Source organism: Microtus ochrogaster, linkage group LG7_11 (genome assembly GCF_000317375.1).
Source record: "Microtus ochrogaster isolate Prairie Vole_2 linkage group LG7_11, MicOch1.0, whole genome shotgun sequence".
Classification (NCBI taxonomy): domain Eukaryota; kingdom Metazoa; phylum Chordata; class Mammalia; order Rodentia; family Cricetidae; genus Microtus; species Microtus ochrogaster.
In genome coordinates, this window is record NC_022032.1 from 2,383,742 (window position 1) to 2,404,480 (window position 20,739).

The following is a 20,739-nucleotide window of genomic DNA, read 5'->3' on the forward strand; positions in this document are numbered from 1 at the left end:
TGCTAAGCACAAGGATGCAGGGTGTGAAATGCTAAGTACAAGGTTGCGAACTGCTAAGTACAAGGTTGCAGGGTGTGAACTGCTAAAAACAAGAATGTGGGGTGTGAACTGCTAAGTACAAGGATACAGGTGTGAACTACTAAGTACAAGGATGCAGGTGTGAACTGCTAAGCACAAGGATGTGAGGTGTGAACTGCTAAGCACAAGGGTGTGGTGTGTGAACTGCTAAGCACAAGGATGCGGGTGTGTGAACTGCTAAGCACAAGGATGAGGGGTGTGAACTGCTAAGCACAAGGATGTGGGGTGTGAACTGCTAAGCACAAGGATGCGGGGTGTGAACTGCTAAGCACAAGGATGTGGGGTGTGAAGTGCTAAGCACAAGGGTTTGGGGTGTGAACTGCTAATCACAAGGGTGTGGGGTGTGAACTGCTAAGCACAGGATGTGGGGTGTGAACTGCTAAGCACAAGGATGTGGGGTGTGAACTGCTAATCACAAGGATGCGGGGTGTGAACTGTTAAGCATTAGGGTTCAGGGTGGTCTCCATGGTCTTCTCCCTGACGCTCTTCAGGAAGCTCAGCACTGCAGTTCCCCCAGTGCCCCTGTCCTCTAAGGCATGGGGCAAGGGATGGCTCGGCATCTTGCTCCTGGCCCTGGAAGCAGCGGAGATGATGTAACGTGCCACCACATTGATGTGGTAACTGCGCAGCTGCGCCAGCGCCTCCACACACTGGTTGTAGGCCATCAGGCAGCACCCAGCACCAGAGGTCAGTACATAGTCCCTCAGCGAAGGAGCTGAATGCAGGTCCTCCAGGAAGGCCTTATGGGAAGGTGGCATGTAGTCTCTCATTCTGTGCAGAAAGTCTACTGAAAGAAACAGCCCAGAGTAAAACCTTAACACAAGGCCAGCATTCAGGAGCCTTTGCCTGCTGTTCCATATCCAGACACACTGGTACCAGAAGGGTCAGATAGGGGTCTCGTTCAGTCTAGTCGGTCTTTTGTTATAGCTTCCAAATACTCAAATGTACATTTCTGGATGTTGACAAGAGATGCAGACAAGAAAAAAAAAGCAAGCATCTCTCAGATAATAAAGTTGGGCAGGAATTACAAGCTAGGGTGTACATATCCCAAACCAAACATGAATGACATGACATTTCCTGCTAAGGGTCATGAGGCACATCTACACACATACACACAAACCCTTACACTGACTGGTGAATTCTATTAGATGCTTCTTGTGGTGAAGGGTTGCACGGGTGGAACCAGTACCAAGGACATAGAGAAGACTTTGGGAAACAGGAATCTCAGTAAAAACCCAGAGAAGCCAAAATACTGAAAACTCAAGTGTTTACTAGAAAACTCATTACCCTCTTAACTAATGTGACGTTTTGTTTGTTTGTTTCGGTTGTTGGTTTTTGCTGCTGTTGTTTTGCTTTTGTTTATAGAGTCAGTAATTAACATCAAACACTGAAGTCCAGGAACAGCTCCGGCTCTTCCAGAAAACAGTGCAGATGAGACAAGAGAGTTTTGATTTGGTCCTGATCCAAGTCAAAGTTTGGGAGCATGAAAAACCTTTTTGGCTTTTAAGGGTATTTCAGAGGCTTCAAATAGATGGGCTCCCACTTCTGGCTCAGAGGGATTCAGCAGGAGGCTGGGCCATCTCATGGGAAGGGCACTAGAAGAGTTCAGACCCATCACTGGCTGCTACAGACTGGGCCACATAAGGTCCTAGCCTTTGAGTTTACAGACTAAGGACCCAAGCCCACATGACAGTGACCAGCCCAGGTGTTCACCGTTCCAAGACTTTGTATTAAGACTTGGAAATGAACCCAGGATCCTTCTGCAATCTGAAGCTCTGATATTGACTAACATGGGCACAACCGTCTGGTGGTTTAGGCAGGGACAAACTCCAGCATGTTGTTATTTACACCCAGTTTTATAAGTTGGTAAAGATGCCTCCCCATTTTGCCTAATTCTCCCCCTGAGAGACTGTGTGAGACCGGATCATTGCTTACCACCTCCCTTGCAATGCTGAATGCCCAGGAACTCATCGAAGGCCTGAAGCACAGAACTCTGGGCTGCACTCCCTCCCGAGTACCTCAAAGGCTCCGTGGCCACACCCTCATAGACCAGCCCTTCAGGCATGGCTGGGTTGTCCTTCCACCTAGGCAAGAGCAAAAAAAATAAATAAATAAAAATTAAAAAATTAAAGAAAAGAGTGTAGAGGGATGTTCCAGGGCACAACGTCTTCTCCGCCATGAGCACTGAGCCAGCGAGGAAGTGGGCATGGCACCAACTGTGGTTTGAGGAAGGGAAAGCAAATCTCGCTAGCTCCCAGACTCCCCGCAGAACAGGACCTGACATGACACACTCAACTTGCGTTCCAAAGCTGTGCATCTGGAGTCCTTTCCTTAAGAGCTTTGCCATCTAGATGTCTACCTTCATCAAGAAGGGTAAGTCCTCTTCTGCCAACCAACAAAGCATCTGGGTCACAGGGTAAGTAGCAGGTTTGTAGCGGTGCCTCTGTCATTCTAAGTCACTGAGTTCAGAGAAGGGGGATGCATTGCGTAGACCCCATATATCCAACAACTATGTGCTGACTCCCCCACCCCATGACATCCTGGACCTTCTCCAGACTCTGCTCTGGGGTTGCAGAAGCACAGAGGAGCCAGGTTGCCATACTTGGAGGCTGTTTGGGGTCAACTGTCCCATGAATTTCTACGGTTATCAGCTGGGGCAGCCACATTCAGGAAGGAGGCACAGCACAGAGGGCAGAAGGGAGGATACACAAGAACAGGAGGTGGAGGCGTCCCGCAGGCTGCGGGACAGGGGCCCTATCCTGGGAAGGTACGGAATTCAAGCTCAGCCTTGCTGTGTGAGCTGGTAGACCTGGTTTATTGCATTTAACCTCTCAGAGCCTTGGCTTCCTCATCTGGGTGGTATCAGAAGGAACTGAAGTTCCTGGGGGAGGCATGCCTGAGTTAAAGATTCTAATTGACTGAGTGGTCACAGAGAGTTAGAAGATCCAGATTCAGATGACACTGGACTATCTTTAACGCCCTCCTGTCTGACCCAGTATCTCTATGACTCTTTGGAATGTATTGACTCAGTAGACAAAGAGTTTCTACCACCCCAAAGCTGAAAGTGCCATCATACGCCATCTGTGTGTGACCTATGTATGGCGCTTTCCTTGGCTTCCTCTAGGTCACCTACCTGAGGTCCCCATCAATGTACCCACAAAATCCCTTGGTTGGTAACCTTCTTTGTCCTTTGTCCAAAAACTCTTCCATTCATTTCCACGTTGGGCCATGTTATTTGGGGACAACTTGAATCTGTGGTTTTTGGCCACTAATGTTTGGCCAAAGAATAAACTAACTCTTAATCCTTTGAGGTAAGAGCTGTGTTTTGCATTGACATTCATATTTATCTTGTTGGTCATTGTAAGAACTAACTCAAATACTATTTGCCTGGAACATATTAAACATCCAGTAAGCACCCGCCATTTATTGTCCTAGCAACCCCAGGGAGCGCGAATGCCTGCCATAGCTCTCATCGCTCAGCCACAATGGACAAGCCTTCCTGAGCCTCTCCCTAGTTTGTAGGGGAACTTGCTTCCTGTACCTGTTCTGGGAGTTAAACAGGCTTCAGAGAGGTCTGCGCACAATCCAAAGAATTTCAGGGCTAGTGCAATGGGAGAAGGACATTTTCTGAGCAAGAAACACTGCAGACATAGCTGCTGTGGGGATAATGAACCTAGTCCACACCAGCGCTTGTGCTGTGATCTGTGTGAAGAGCAGCTGCGTGCACACACATGCTCCCATGTCTCTGTGGTCTGCGTGAGGACCCACAGGATGCATCCCCTCCGGCTCCTGCCTCATCTTCAAGATGATCACCCCTCATTTCCACCTCAGCTGCTTCCCTTTGGGTCCACCACTGAACGCCTCCTTTCCAACCTTATTCTCCACCGTCCTACCCCACTCAGCAGCTGAACTGACAACCAGAAGCCCCAGACACATTGCTAGTTATCCCGACTGTGCCTCTCCCAAAGGAAGCCAGCCCTGCCCATGCTGTCTGGCCTCCACAATGATGCATCCTTCACCTTCTCTGGCACGTTTGACTACGTTCTTCATGCCTGCTCTCTTCTCAAGGTCATAGCAATGGTTCCCTTTGCTTGGAACAAGAATCCACATGGCTTGCTCCAGTGCCCAGGTATATCTACTCACACATCACCTGGGATGTGGTATTTTTAGATCCCAATAAACAAGATACCTAGTAGTCTCTCCCTATTACCCTACACCCTACTTGGCATTGCCCCATGTGGTAACACGCATTGTAGGATGTTTGCTTTGATTAGGTTTGTCTACTTAGCATTTTCTGCCTGCCCTGAAATCCCCAGCTCCTCAAGGGCCTTTGTTTTTCTTCTTCGCTGCTGTTTCCAGCACGTACGATGCTGTCTGGAATGTGGGAAGCCCTCGCCGTGTGTTTATTTGATGAAATAAATGAATGAAAAATGAGCATTCCACCAGTCCTGAAAGGACTCTGGCCAGCTCAAGCACAGTGAGGCCTTGCCCCTCTCTCCCATTTCCTCTGCCTAAAAACCTTTAGATTACATTCCTAAAGCTAGCTAGCTCCCAAGTCCATTCCCTTATTTGGCCAATCCCTCTTCCCGAATCTGACTACCAAGACCTAGCTATCGAAGTAGTGAAATCCAGCAATCAGAAGTCCCCTTTGTCTGGCTCACGTAGCTAACTCGTCCTAACACAAGGGTCCCCCTTTACCTTTATAAACCTCCATTTGCCTATGTGCCAGACTGTCTCCTCTCTATCCAGAGGCAGCCCTTTGTCCCTTCAGGACAAATACCCCTGCCTCCCTCCCCCTGTTCCTCTACCCTTCTCCCTCATCCTCTATGCCCTCTGCCACCACCTCCTGGCCCATTCTCACACAGACCCCTCCCTCTCTTCTCCTCTTAAAACTACACCTGCAAGACCATTTGCTGCTGTTTTACTGCCCAAGTCAGAAAGCAGCCATTTTAACATTTCTTCCTTGCCTAATAAAGGAACTCTCTGTAAAAACAGGTGTTAGGGCATGGTCTGTGCTTCCTCGGGGTCTGGGAAGGAGCCCCCACTGTGAGGAAGTCCCCCTTCAAGTATGATACCACCAGAAGACTCAAGCCAACTTCTTGAAAGGGTCCAGCTAGCCTAAGGGAACTATCCAATATGGCGGAGGCCAAGAACACATCAGGAAGTGTCCCTCCAGCACACACTGGAGTGGCTTTGCTATAGCCAGCCATGCTGAAACTGATGCAGGAACCTGGAGCACAAAGGGCAGATGACAAAGGACGTGGGTCTGCTTTCACACTCCACGGCCATGTGAGACTCACTGTCTCTGTGAGCAGCTCTCCCAGGCACTCCCAGGCTGGGCTGCTGTTTGGGAAGGGATGGGGCCATGTTCATTTCCGGTCTCTATGGTAAGGTTATTTGTAGCCTTTCTGGTGTTATTTCTAGCGTTTTCAAGGAAAGGGGAAGTCAAAAGAGACAGCAAAAATGAAGTGACATTTTCCCCCAGAGGAGTTCCTGGCCTTTCTGGGCTGGGAACTGAAGGAAACACATCTCATTTCCACACGAAATCCTCTCCTAAGTTTTTTTGTTTTTTTTTTTAATGTGTTTTAAGAAGCAAATGAGAAATCAAAGACCCAAAGCAAGGCAGATGCAGAGTGGGGAAACAGACATTTTAAAGACAAGTCTATTGTAAATTCTCAACACTCTGGATGCTTTTTGAAACTATAGCTACGCTCTAGGATTTGGTCCAGCCTCTTAGCCACCCAGAAAACAGTCTCAAGAAGAGAAACCGAGGACAGGCTTTATGCAGACACCAGATAAAAAGTGCCATTACCCTGCACTTATTTTGATGAAAACCAAGCTACCTTCTGGTTCCTATCATGCTCTGAAAAAGGAGGAAGTAGAATGGCTTCCTTTGAGAGACACTGGTGTGTAGGACTCTAAAATTAGTTCCTCAAGATTTCCAACTGAATTCCTAGGACACTTAATACTATGAGATGTTCCCATCAGTGTGATCTATTGTATGGCAAGGCGGAAGGACCGTTCAGATGCGACTAAGGCTCCTAATCAATTTAACCTTCATGTGGGAATTTCCCTGACTCATCCCTGGTGGTCAAAGGAGAAGTCAGAAAAATGTGTAGTTCTAGAAAAACTCCAAGGACCGTCACTGTGTCAGAAACCACAATTGGTGGAGGTGGTGGGGCAACATAGGAGGCTTCTAGCAGTCCAGCTATCATTTCTACACACACACACACACACACACACACCAATGCAAAACCTAATCTGCTAGCACTGAGTCAGGAAACAAAGTTTTGGTCACATTCTCAGCTAAAGCCGTCTAGTCCAGGTATGTTGGTGTATGTATACCCATAACCACAGAGCAAGGGAGGCTGAGCAAAGAAATCCCAAGTTCAAGACCAGCTTGGGCTACATAGTGAGATTTTGTCTCAACAACCTCATGGTTAGAGAATCCAGCCCTCCCTCCGATTACCTTGATTTCAACCTCTAGAGGGCATAACAGAAATCACCCTGAGCTTGCCTGTACTTTGGGCCCATAGAACTGAGAAAACAGCCAGGTGTTTAAAGCCCCTGAACACGTGGAAGTATTCTACAGAGAGCTGACAGGGGCTCCAGAGTAGGGAACCATGTAGGGAGGTCTGGCTCACTGACCAGTCTAGTATATGCCTGCTGTAGGGTCTCATATAAAGAGAGGCTTTTGTTGCCCCTTAGATCAAAATGGTTGCCATGGGAAAACGCTTGAAAGAATCGACCTATCAGAACATGAAGCTCTTCTGGTTTGGTTTGAGGTTTGGTCCTTGGACCTTTGATCTCATCACTTGGGCTATGACTGAGGGGTGCATCAGGGTAGAAAGAACATGAAGGAGCAAGGCTGGGGACCTTGGGGCTGGGGTCCCCCAAGCCCTTCACAGGTATGATTTCCTTCCAGGAGTCTTCTACCTCCTAATACTTCCACAACTTCTCATTGGCACCACAGACTGGCAGACAAGCCTTCAACACACCGCCTTTGGGGCTGCTTAGAATCTACACTGTATGACTGTTAGCTCACTCTCCTCTGTATTTCTCTCACTTTACTCTCTGGAAATCTTGTTTCTAATCTTTACCCCCTCAGTAGGATTCACCTCCCAAGCCAGGCCCCCCTTAAAGTGTCCCACTGCTCTTCAATTTGAAGAAAGTATATTATATATGTATCCATTTTGTTTTTCTTCCAATGGGACATGGCAATAATGGATTTGCATCTGGCCTGTCTCTTGCTGTGTCTAGGCACGACTTTAATCCTTTCTCTCAACAGTATCCCATGCACCTCCAAACCAACAAGACAGAGACATTCAAAACTGACTGGACACTGGTAGTTGGTGAACTAAAGTCTCAAGACAAGGGTAACTGGGAGAAGAAATGTGCTTGGTGTGTGTGTGTGTGTGTGCGTGCGTGTGTGTGTGTGTGTGTGTGAGAGAGAGAGAGAGAGAGAGAGAGAGAGAGAGAGAGAGAGAGAGAGAGAGAGAGAGAGAAGGGGGAAAGAGACAGAGGGAGACAGAAAGAGAGAGATAGACAGAGAGATAAGGAATCACATAGCTATAAGATAAAACAAAAGTACCCCCAGGATCAGTAAAGCAAGGCCTAGCAAGGGCCTTGAACTATTCCTGCCACCACACAGCAAAACAACGAGACTGTATTCCCCACCGCTCTGAAGGCCAGGCAGTCTAAGAGCAAGGCAGTGACAGTTCAGTCAGGTAAAGATCTGGACCCTGGTTTCTAGATGGGTCCCTGGATGCTATGACCTCATGAGGTCAAAGGGCAAAGGGGAAAAACATGACAATTACTTTCCAGGTTTCCTCTTCACTCTCCCTCTCCTCCTCCTCTTCCCCTCCACACCCCTCTCCCCACTTCTATCTCTTATTTTTTTATTTTTTGCCCTTGTGGTCAAGTTAGGCTTCTAAGAGATCCATGGTTCTGGTCCAGCAGCTAAGGACAATTCCTTTGCACTTAGGTACCCTTCTTCCTTCTGATGGTGTGGGGAAGGTCTGTCCTCCTAGAGTGGACCCAGGTGGTGACTTTGCCAGCTTCGGTCGCTTGCTGTATTTCTTACTTTAGAAATCTCCTGTCTGTCCATCCTCATACAAATTTGGGAAACCATACCAAGGTCTCAGGCAGGAAACCGACAGCACTGTACTTACCCAGAGAGGAAGATCCGGATGACCGTGTAAAATATGTCTGGGTCTACATAATCTGGAACACAATCAAACATGAACTTTACCAGAGGCAAAAAAGCAATTGGCCACATGTGCCTGAACCCCACTGCTTTCCTGGGGCTCCCCCACCCCTATCTGATCTATGCAGAGCCCAGAATGGAAGCAGCGAGCACAGATGGAACGCTCTCTTGCAGAGGGCACGGGCTGTTAATCCATTCCATGTGCTAGCCTCCTCTGCTTGAGGTACTTCTATTTTCTGCTCTTCACCACCGCCAGCAGGAGATGAAGGCCATCCTTTGAAAACACACTGGCTTAAGTAGACACGATGTGCAAGAGACTATCATAAGCTGAGGAGAGGAAAGCAGAGAGCAGGGACCACCCCCCTTTCTACAGGAGAGGCAGAGCAAATGACCAGCATCTAGAAGCTTCTGTGTCAGCTGAGGGTTTCTCAGGGAGTTGTCACCACAGGTCCACAGGACTCAGTTAGCTCCAAGCCTCATTGGCCAGCATGGACAGCCATGCTTGGGGGAGGATCGATTCCACTCTGTATGGACTCCCACCAAAGGAAGTGTGCCATCGTGGCTCTATTAATTCCAAACGTCTTTGGTCTGCTTGGAGAGATGGCTCAGAGGTTAAGAGCATTGCCTGCTCTTCCAAAGGTCCTGAGTTCAATTCCCAGCAACCACATGGTGGCTCACAACCATCTATAATGAGGTCTGGTGCCCTCTTCTGGCCTGCAGGCATACACACAGACAGAATATTGTATACGTAATAAATAAATATAAAAAGAAAAGAAAAGCTGGTTTTGCGACATTACTGATGTCCTATGCCTTCTGGAGACTAGTCCACATTTATCTCACCCAGACTAATGCTTAGGTTTCTTGGTTTCTGAGAGAAAAAGAAATACTTTTTGATAAGGCTTAACTAATATACACCCTTCCCATTCCCTTCCCTTCCCCCGTATCACACATGGAGTCCAGTTCTTTGTCTCTTCTCTCTGTCTACTTTCTCTGAAGCTGGCAAGACTTGAGATGTCAAGGCCTCAATGCTTTAAGACACTTATCAGTGTGGCCATACCCTCTCTTCTCAAGGTGACTATGTCCCGTGTGCTAGATGTTTTCTGGGACCTCTCCTGGATATTGGTGCTCTCTTATCCATATTGTTAAGTACTACAAACAGCTCTTTGCAAAAGGAGTAACACTGTGTACTAAATTGCTATTTGACACAACTTACTGTATTAACGGTAAAGCCAAGCTATCCTTGTGATAGATACAGCAGGATTTACATGAAAATGTAAAACATATTCAGTGGATATTTTAAAAGAGACTCATGAGAAAAGGATCAATGCTTCCATTTGGTACTGTATTAAAGCTCCTAGCAAGAAGAAAGAAATAAAAGTTGTAAGAATTAATGAGGAATGGATGGAAAAGGTAAGACATTCCATGATGAAACCACATTTAAGCAATATCTGTCTTCAAACACAGCTCTACTAAAGGCATTAGAAGGAAAACTCCAGCCTAAAAAGGTTAACCACACCCAAGAAAACACAAGGAGTAAATAATCCCAGACTAGCAATCAAAAGAGGGGAGACACACATGCGCGCGCGCACACACACACACACACACACACACACACACACACATACCATCACCACCACCACAACAAACTAACGGAAATCAAACATGGCTTATTGATTACTGTCACAACTAAAGGCCTCAATTCCCCAGTAAGAAGATACAGACTGATTGAATGGATGCAAAAACAGGATCCATTCTTCTGCTGCCTCCAAGAAACATACTTTAACATCAAGGAGAGCCATCACCTAAGGATAAAAGGGTAGAGAAAGATATTCTTACAAAATGCACCTACGAAGGAAGCTGGTGTGGCCATTTTAATATCTGACAAAATAGACTTCAAACCAAAACTAATCAGAAGAGGTGGGAAGGACACTACATATGCAAAAGAAAAAATCTACCACAAGGAAATTGCAATTCTTAATATCTATGTACTGAACACAGGACACCAACATTTATAAAACAAACACTATTACAGCTACAATCACATATTGATCTACCTCAAGGGCCAACTGCACCACTCTTGGGCATATACCCAAAGAACACTTCATCCTACCACAAGGACACTTGCTCAACCATGCTTACTGATGCTCTATTCATAATATCCTGGAATTGAGAACAACCCAGATGTCCCTCAGCAGATGAATGAATGAGGAAAAGGTGGTGCATCTCTGCAATGGAATATTACTCAGCTGCTAAAAAAACCAAACCATGAAATTCACAAGTAAAAATCATCCTGAGTGGGGTAACCCAGACCCAGAAAGATAAACATAGTATGAATTCACTTATATGTGGATATTAGTTGACAAGTCAATAGTAACCAAGCTATGATTGGCTGAAGCACAGAGATTAGGTATAGTCCAGGGAACTAAATAGACTAGTTACAGATGGATGGGTGAAGAGAATGGGAGGGAAAAGGAGGGTGGGGGAGGGAAGACAGAGAGAGACAGTTAAAATTAAGGGTCATTGAGAGATAGTTTAGAAGCCTAATACAATAGAAGTTTCCTAAATTACAGACATAAAGACAATCTAAATGACATCACCAAATAATGGGGGACACAGAGCCCCAAGTGGACATCTCTTTTCATCAAATCCTCCAGTACTGGGATTGGGTTACATCTAATTGAGTTGTTGGCCAAGGGGGTCCCATGGGAACCCCCAAACAACCCATGTTGTTGCTCTCCACAAACTGACAAGCCGCTCTTGCTGAAGAACACACTTATACAACCCAGTGAGCATGGAGAAGTCAAGCTGGTGCCTACATAGAGCCTTCACCCCTTGTGCGCCAGCATCTTTTGTGCAGGAAGGTACTCTGCAGGCTTCCAAAGGAGAACCATAAAACAGGCCAGTCACAAACCCATCAGCTCATCTACACTGCATCCTGCCTGCAAGATATGCAACGGCAATCGCAGCACAAAGCTTGTGGCACAATTAACCAGTATCTGATACTTAAGGCCCGCTCCACAAAATGGAACCCATACCCAACACTGCTTGGGTGACCAAAAGCCTAAAACTAGATAGCCCAGGGACCTAGGGAGAAACCAAATAATATTGGTCTAGAAAATAAAAACAACAACAACAACAACAAAAATCCTCAGCAATAAATTGACTACTAATGGCATGCTGCTGTACTCAAAGACCTTGCCCATCTATCATTAGAGAGGCTTCCTCCTGCAGTAGACAGGAACAGATACAGAGACCCACAGCAGACATTATGCAAAGAGTGAGAGACCATGGAACATTCAGCCCTGAATGGATTTTGATGTCTCCATCAAATGCTTCCTCTCAGGACTCAGGATACCCCGCGGAAGAAGGGGCAGAGAGAGTGTAAGAGCTGGGGAGCATGGAGGACACCAAGGAAAGCAGTCTGACTCTAACTCAACTGGATTGACGCACACGGACTCACATAGACTGACGCTGTGTGCACAGGACCTGCAGGGGTCTACACAAGATGGGGTCCTAGAAAGGAGGAGTGGACACATGCCCCCGTCCCTAATCCAAAACCTATCTCCAGCTGATAACCACTCATAAATGAAAACTTAGCTTTCTCTAAGGAGGTTGCCCTGGGAAAACAAACCACTCTTAAGGATAGGCTGCGATTCCCGCAGTAGACAGCCAACAGAAAACAGGCTCGGGGCATCTTTGGAGGCTCATTGCCTCATAATGTCATGTCAGGACTTTTCTCTTTTTTTTAAAGTTTATATTATTTTTTATTTTAGTTTTACTTTACCTATTGTCTTAGGTAGGGTCTCTATTGCTGTGATAAGACACTGTGACCGGAGCAGCTTGGAGAGGAGAGGGTTTGTTCGGCTTATGCCTCCACATCACAGCACTGCTCCTCATCAGGACAGGAAGTCCAATATGGCAGAATCCTGGAGGCCTCAGGCGATGCAGAGGCCATGGAGGGGTGCTGCTGACTGGCTTGCTCTCCATGGCTTGTTCAGCCTGCTTTCTTATAGAACCCAGGGCCATCCACTAAGGGATGGCACCACCATCAATCACTAATTAAGAAAATGCCCTACAGGTTTGCCTCCAGCTCAATTTTATGGAGGGATTTTTCTCAATTGACCTGTGACCTCGAAGTATAAGGCAAATAACCCCCTTCCTCTCCAAGTTGCTCTTGAATTTGGGTCTTCTGAGAGCCAGAGAAAGCAAACCAGAATGGAGCTATAGATATGGATATACATATACATATATATCTATAGATAAAGGTGTGTGTGTGTGTGTGTGTGTGTGTGTGTGTGTGTGTGTGTGTGTGTGTGTGAACAGAGGGTTGGTTGTGAATACAGGGCATATCAAAGCTAGCCAAATCAGAGAGAACTGTGGAAGCCGGGCATGAGGGAGGGACACTGGGTGAGCACCTACTGAGCATGCTCAAGGGCCTGCACTCCAGCCCCAGTAATGCGGAAAACAAAACAAAACCTCCAGCTGGCATGTTTTTAGGTAGTTTGATCCAGTACACCCCTTAGAAGTCGTCTGTTAAGATTAAAAACTCCTCAGCGCATGGAGAGCTGCCTTGGGTGTGTGTATTGTTATCCTTGCTGTAACCCCGACGAAAGCAGCCTGGGAGGGAAAGGGGTTATTTCATCATATAGCTTATATTCCGTTATGTAGGAAAGTCAGGGCAGGAACCTGGAAGCAGGCACTGAAGCAGAAGCCGTGGAGAAACGCTGCCTACTGGCTAGTTCCGTCTGGCTCACTCAGCCTGCTTTCTTACAGCAGCCAGGCACGCCTACGTCAACCATTAATCAAGAACATTCCCCACAGGCTTGTCTGCAGGCCATCTGAGGGAGGCATCTTTCTCAGGTGAGGGTCCTCATCTCAGATGAACCTAGCGTGAGTTATATTGACAAAAAAAATTACACACAACAATGGGTATATGTTTTCATACCTAATGCTGTTTAAACATGATAAAAGAGAATTAAGTCAATGAAACTGGATTTAAGGAAGCAGTTACATAGTTTGGATACATGCAGGCTAAGTAATCAACCCACCAGTGAAGGCCAACTTTAGAAACAGAAACACAAGTTTTATTAGATATAAACTAACAGGAATTTCCATGTGATAGTTTTCCAAATGGATTTGGAAAAAGAATTAAGTTTACAAACTAAAACTCAAAAGTTCTTTGACAAAATTAGACCATCAAATCGGAAGAGTCTAACAACAAAGGCTCACAGTAGGGGCCCCACCTGTCTTCTTCCTCAGGGGACATCATCCAGCACTTTCTCAGAGGGGACATTTGATTGCTTGCTCCCATTAAAGGAGACGTTCTACCTATGTCAAAAACCTATGTGTTTGCATGCCTGTGTGCAAGTGTATGCATAATGTACGGAAGTCAGAGGTCAATGTTGGGTGTCACCCCCAGCCCACCTCCTTTGAGACAGAGTACATTCAGAGTCTGAAGTGCGATATAAAAGCTCAGGGTCAGAAATTGAAGTTCAACCTAAAGATCTGAAAAGCAAAACAGCCAGCCACTGGCTCTTACCTCAGCCTCAGTCTGAAATTTTGATCCTGCCTCCAGAATCTCAGTGTGTGTTGAGAACTGTTTCCTCCCATTTTATAATCCTCCCCAGGGCTGGGATTAAAGGCATGCACCACCGTGATTAAAGGTATGCACCATCTGGTTTCTTTGGCAACTAGTGTGGCTGCTGGGATTAAAGGTGTGTGTTACCATAACCTGCTCTGTAAGGCTGACCAGTGGGACTCTTCCACTCTCAGATCTTCAGGCAGTCTTTATTTATTAAAATACAATTGAAATGCCACTATAAGAGTGCAGCTCATAGATTCTACTACACTGGCTGCCGTGAGGATTATAAGCATGAACCCCTCTCCCAGTTGTTTGCTCAAGTCCTGGGGATGGTTCTGTCTTAGTTAGGTTTCTATTGCTGTGAAGAGACACCATGACCTTGACAACTCTTATCAAGGAAAAACATTTAATTGGGGTGGCTTACAGTTTCAGAGGTTTAGTCCATTATCGTTGATATGGTGGCACGCAGCAGACATGGTGCTGGAGAAGGAACTCAGAGTCCTTCATCTTGACTGGCAGGCAACAGGAAGTGGTCTGAAGCCCTGGGCATGGCTTGAGCATCTATAATACCTCAAAGCTCACCCCACAGTGACACACTTCCTCCAACAAGGTCACACCTACTCCAACAAAGTCACATCTCCTAATAGTGACACTCATGAGTTTGTGGGGGCCTGTTACATTCAAACTACCCCAGAGATCCAACTCCTCATGTTACACAGCTGGGGCTTTACATCTGAGCAATTTCCTCAGCGCCTAATAGAAAAAATTGTCAAGTGCCTCAAGTGAGTCAGGCTGAAGCCAGACTATCTGGTGAAACCAAAGGAAGGAAAGGAAATAAATAAATATTTTCTGGAGAAAAATACACAGCTCGAGTTTTCTAAGGAAGCGTTGACTCTCAGGGGCATGACCTACTCGCTAGCTGCAGAATCATGCTTGGAAGTGATTTAAAGACTTGAAACCCCGAAAATATTTTGGCTGTCCAACAGGCCCCCAAATTCCCACCCAGGTGTGTCGCATAGGTAAGACAGCCCTCCAAAGACAGTCACAGAGGTTCACAGTGCTTAAATGAAGCGGGTGATGACAGGTTGAGATGCCTATGGCTGACATGTTGAGAACTCTGGTGGCCTTACGGGGAGTTTGACTATGAAAACAGTGGTCTGGTTTTATTGTTTCAGCTGTTTGTGAGCACTGTGAATAACAGCTGTGTTAAGCTGGGCAAAGGCCTGGGGACTTGGCTTGTAGTGAAGTGGGGCCTCTGATGTCCACAAAAGGCATTTTTACCATACCTGAATGCCTGGGGGGGGGGTAGTAAACCCAGGATGCTTGCTGAAGTTGGATTGTCTGGTAGACAATATTTGGGAGGCTGAAAGAAGAGGGGATCCACCTAGCTAAGCTGTCCATATCACACACGAAAATTAGCAACTGCAGATGATACGCTGTCCAGGGGATGGGCACACACCCCTGCCTGTGCCTCCCAGCTTTTGTTCTTATTAATAGCATCTCTCTTTTATGATTACTGTTGTGGCACGGCCAGCCAGTCCCATCCCAGTGACACTGAGTGCCAAGGTATCTGCAGAGGGCAAGGGAGTGGTGGCCTGTTTCTGTCCCAGAGTGGGCTCAGCACAGAAGACTCCTCTGAAGGTCCATCCAGTCCTTAGCCGTGTGTCAACCTCCTTGTGTGACTTGCCATTGTCACTCAGCTTGGTGGCACCAGGATTCTTGTGTTCCCCATGGTGTCTCAGCACTCAAGATGGGAACTCGTAGGCCATTTCTGGGGTCGATGTTCTCATTACTGCTGTTTTGGTTGGAAGAATGTCAGAGGCAAGGGTACATCCTCCACCCTGAGATGAGAGGAGTGTCTGGCCACACTGTGAGGGGTTCATGGGGTGTTGAGGAGGATGTTGTCATCTTTGGAGACGTGTGGACACAGGATCCCTTCCTTCCCCCATGAATGTAGAGACCTTGAAAATCCCATTGCATTAGGAAATTCGTCTTGGGATCAAACAGGGCCGAAGGGAAGGGGTCCATCTGGGAGCTCCCCAGGTCCTCAGACCTCCTGCAGAGGATCATGGAGGTCCTTCTTGGCCTATAACATGCTCAAAAAACAGTTCTGAGAAGGCTGGAATTAGACACTACAGTGCATCTCTGGAACACACAGTGTGACTCACTGGACAGTCTCAGAACCTTCGCTAAGTTCAACTTAGGACTGGGGGGCATCTTGGCAAAGCTGCAATGTATGTCACCAACTGGGGGGGCACTTTGGGGACCAGATAATATGTCCATGAGAGCTTTAAGATTGAATCCAAGGAACTGGGAAGTGGACAGGAAGTGTGTGATCCTGTGGCCTCCAGGGGGACAGCGCAGAGCCTGGGATGACCCCATTTATTTATACTTTTCTTTCCCACCCTGTGCCCTGTCGACTGGAATGTTCCTCTCATGAAGTCAAGACTCAGGGGGAAGGGTATTTGACTCTGTTTCTCACACAAAGGGACCTCACACGCCTCCCTCGAATCTGCCTTAAACACCCAGCAAGCACAATTGATAGATTTCTGTGTTCAAGAAGATTAAAAGAGCCAGCCAGATGGTTTGCACCTCAAAACGGAGTCGTCCATCAGGGAAGGGTTGTCATTTACGCCTCCCTTTGGCAGCTCCTGCCAGCACTGGCCACAGAAGACTAAAGGAAGGCTCAGGTGTCTCAGAACCCACAGAGAGGAAAAGCAAATGAATCTGGAGGACTTGTGGACACCTCCACTGGACAGCCCTGTGCCCTGCGCCCTGTGCCCTGCGCCCTGCATCCTAACCAGAGAGACTGAAGCACAACCAACCAATATTTTCCTTGTAACCCCATCCAATCACCCAGGATTCCGCATAAGCTCAGCTTACCAAAGGCGTATCTGAACCCTGAAGAAGGCAAACAACCCCACTCACAGGAAAATACACAGAACAATTCTGCAAAAAATGTTTCTACCGCCTGAAAAATCATTCTCTGGTTGACTAGCGCCATCTTGTGGAGAACTGTACCATCATCACTTAGGGCCCCGCCCAGGTCCAGGCCGCTGGAGGCTCCACCCATGCTTCTTACCGTGCATTTGGGCCAAGGCTTTGGTCATGTCCTGGATGGAGAGTCTCAGCTGCTGCAGGGCCTGGAGCAGGGTGTCCCGGTTGTGTTGCAGAAGGGCCTCCACTCCCTGAACCAGGGCCTAGGAATGAGATCCATTTTCTCAGTTCACGACTTTCCCTTAAAGTCCAAGGAGTAGGCAGATCCCAGGGCAAAGGCCCACACTTCTGGCACACCTCTGGAGCCTAAGTCTTGACATCAGGGCCCTCAATGCTAGTATTTCCTCACTCGCTTTGGATTTCCCATGTCATGGTCGTTCCTAATCCGGCCTCCCCAGCCGGGACATCCTCCCCGCAGATATTTGTGGCATGGGACAGGTTTCTGAAGACTTCCCAGTTTCACAGCTCCGTCGGCCCAGATGCCCTCCTTGTCTTAGACTGACCTCAGCTAAACCAATGGACTAGCATCACCTGCTGAATCTTCCAGGGGACCCGTGGGCGAGACAAATGGATGAGGACGGGAGTGGCCACAGGCTGGAACCTGGGACTAAGTTCCTGCTTGACCATGGAGCTACACCCCTGGCCCCAACTTTCACTTTTGAGAGTGAAAGATTCTGCAGTAATTATGCCCTGACTGAACACTCTATTGAACAGCAGGCATCCAATAAAACCATAAACCACCCTAATCTAGAGATAAAGGTGAGATATGAAAGTTCCCGTCTAGCGGGGAAAGTTCCTTGCTAGAACCCAACGGCACCTGAAAGGGGCAAAAAATAAATTTTGCAGCCCCCAGGGCTGAATCACCTGGGTGACTGCAATGATGCCTGCGCTCTGGAAGAGGTTATTTCTTCTGCACATTTACAAAGTTACTCTCCTGTAAGAAATTCACACACACACACACACACGCACACACGCACGCACACACACACACACACGCACGCACGCGCCCTCACATCTTACCTCAGCTGCCATTTCTGTGGGGAAGTTTGCCTAACCCTTCAAGCATGCATTACTTTCACCTTCTCCTCACAGAACAACCTTTTTCTTTCTAACCTCTGTGACTCCAGCTGCTGCGGGATCATGAACTGTGACAGCCACCTCAGCGGGTGTCCGCACACCCTGCTCCCGGTGCCTGTGTGTAGACAGAGCACCGGTTTGCTTCGTGCTACAGGGACGCTGACACCACAGACTAGAACTCAGATCCCTTCCTTTGTGTTTGACCAAGTAGGAGAAGGCCTGTGTCTGTCCTTGTGGAGGGAACCACTGTGGGGAAAGGACAGTGCTTGGCTGAAGGTGAGAGACTGTGGCGCCAGAGGATACCTTAATGCCAGGCGCGGCTGCCTTCTCCACCAAAACGGTCACCAGTACGAAGGCCTGCAGGCTCTCTCCCCCGGGAAAAGAGACGATGGTTTCCAGGTTACTGGAAGAAAGAGGCCACCAGGAAGGAAGGAGACCATGTCAGTTAGAGCCAAGCTCCCCTTACCTGAAGTCTGGGTGTTTACCATGGCCTTGATGATCCTTGACCTTTGCCCCAGTGGAAGAGTCATGGGAACCAACCATGTTGGGCAGTTTTTAGCAAGAGGTTTCTGGTCCTTCAGGATTCTTGTCTTAAGGCTAAGGGGTCTTGGAGCTAAGGTACTGAAACCAATTGTGGTTCAGGGAAGTAAGGCAGCTTATCTTATCTAGAGGCATAGAAATGATTATTCGTGGCCAGATTCAGAATAGTTTAAGAACTTAACCTAGTCCACTCCCCCTTTTGGTGAGGCGGGGTCTTACCATATTTCATATTGTCCTCCAACTCACAATCCTCCTGCCCCTGCCTGGCAGATGTGAAGACTATGCTGTGTACCTCTGAGCCTGGCTCTGAGTTCTAACCAAGCAGGAGATGCTGCCACAGAATGGGGCTGGAAGACTCTCAAGAGGGGTCACCTCCACTCAACCTGACATCTGACCATCGGATTCATATCTAACCCCATCTACAAAACCCAAAGAAGTCGCTCCGGGCAGCTGCTTCATCTCCAGCAAATATGAGCAAAGCCGAGACTCGAACCCCAAAACAGCAAAGCAGATGGGGGTCACGCATTGTCATTGGTTCAGCAGAGGTGTGTCAGCTTGAGGAACGATGTCTTCACCTCCCACTTGTACCCCTCACAGAGTTGAGGGGGATGCACACGCAGTGCAAGAGCGGCGTCCCTGCCAGCTTTGCTGCCCACGGAAGGTGGAGCCTCTGACTGCAAACCAGACCTGCCCTCAAGAGCTCCAGTCCACCGGATGGCAAGGGCTTTCAACGGGACTTTTCCTATCACTGTTGTCCCCTTGCATCTGGCCTTTCGCAGACATGGTACACAGATGAGAAAGCCCTGTGAGACTGTTAGGCTCCACCACAGAGTCATAATTTGCTGTTTTCTTACACTGCACTTTTTATTGTAGACATATGGTTATGAAAAATTAATCCCTTTACCTCTACAAGGTAGCCTCCCTCAGAGCTAATGCTCGGACTACTGAGTTTTTAGCATATTTCTTTGCCTTTTCATGAGTTCTTTCATGATGCTGTGCTGTCCACAGAGTTTGCCACGCCTCACCTGTTGGTTCCTCAAAAGCCTTGAAAGGCGGCAGTGGTTCTAAAGGGACATCATACCTGATTTCCCATGGTCTGGTCACATTCCGGTTATCGGCAATGGCAAAGAGAACAAGAAAAGAACAACTCGGTTGGTGACCAGAAATAATTCTTGGAGTCCCCGGTACCCAGGCTCACACCCTCATCGCCAATGCCCATGCATACATACTCATCGGGCACACCTAGGACACCACGGGTTGTGATTGGACAAAGAGCCACTGAGTGACAGCACGAACAGGACCTCAGCTCTTAGTGCCAGTGCCCTGTGTCTGCGCAGGCGCGCGCTCATTCTTGCCCCTCTTTAGCTGGCCCTCGCCACAACCCCACGTTAGTTACTCCGATCCTACCCACCTGTTAGATCAGCTTCTGCCCCCTCGCCTAGCTTTCCCCACTGCTCTCCTGGAATTCCAGAGATCCTGTTTGTGTTGCTCTTTGACATCCGTCATGAGCCGCTTTGGCCCGATATTGAATTGCTTCGGGAGTGTTTCGCTTCTCTTTCTTTCATTTCTGCAAAGCCCTAAGCTCTGTTTAGACATCTTAGAAGATGTCAGGAATACATTCACCTAAAAGGATGACTGGGGAGCCCCGGTCCTGCACCTCACTTGCTGGGACACTAACTTCTCGTGGTTGCTTTTTACCTTCTCAGCCCAGAGCAGACACATTCCCCTTTCAACTTTCTTTTTCCTTTTCTCTTGAATCATAAATCCAGCTCAGTCAACACAATGCAGTCACCACAATAATCCATGTCCATAATATTTATTATCTCACTCATTTCAGTTGACTAACCTTAGGCTAGGTTTGATAGCTTTCAATGCATACCAGTTTTTTATTACTGTAGACTTGGTCAAAGATCAAGCCATGGCTACCTATAACCATCATGCCAAGGAAGATCTCTCTCTATCCAGCTCAACTTCTCCTTTGCGGTTTTAATTTACCACAAAAGTAAACGCTGCCTTGCATTTACAAGCTGAAATAAATTTTACTATGAAAATAAAGTTTCCACAAATTTGTTGCTTGTTTAAAAGTTAGAAGACAAACGCTTCTAGGCCCAACTCAGCTGTGAAGTGGAGCAAACTAGGTGGAATCAATGGCATCCATCAGATTCCCACACACCTAGAATCATTCATTCATAACCAGATTGATCACTCCTGGACACCCAATCCGGACCTGACTTGAATGGAGGGCAGAGGAGGGATACAC

The 20,739-nt window shown here is 47.5% G+C and overlaps 1 protein-coding gene across 1 annotated transcript in view; it reads right to left on the reverse strand.

The window, feature by feature from the left end:
• Nucleotides 1-15: 15 nt before the first annotated feature.
• Nucleotides 16-20,739, reverse strand: part of Ido2 (indoleamine 2,3-dioxygenase 2) — a 46,735-nt gene continuing 26,011 nt past the window's right edge. Inside the window, exons 5-10 of the mRNA XM_005362436.2 lie at nucleotides 19,561-19,575; nucleotides 18,243-18,342; nucleotides 16,948-17,065; nucleotides 8,250-8,301; nucleotides 2,014-2,162; nucleotides 16-865 (exon numbers count right to left, since the gene is read on the reverse strand). Coding sequence (XP_005362493.1) covers nucleotides 516-865; nucleotides 2,014-2,162; nucleotides 8,250-8,301; nucleotides 16,948-17,065; nucleotides 18,243-18,342; nucleotides 19,561-19,575 — 784 coding nt within the window. The 3' untranslated portion in view covers nucleotides 16-515. The remainder of the gene's footprint in view (nucleotides 866-2,013; nucleotides 2,163-8,249; nucleotides 8,302-16,947; nucleotides 17,066-18,242; nucleotides 18,343-19,560; nucleotides 19,576-20,739) is intronic.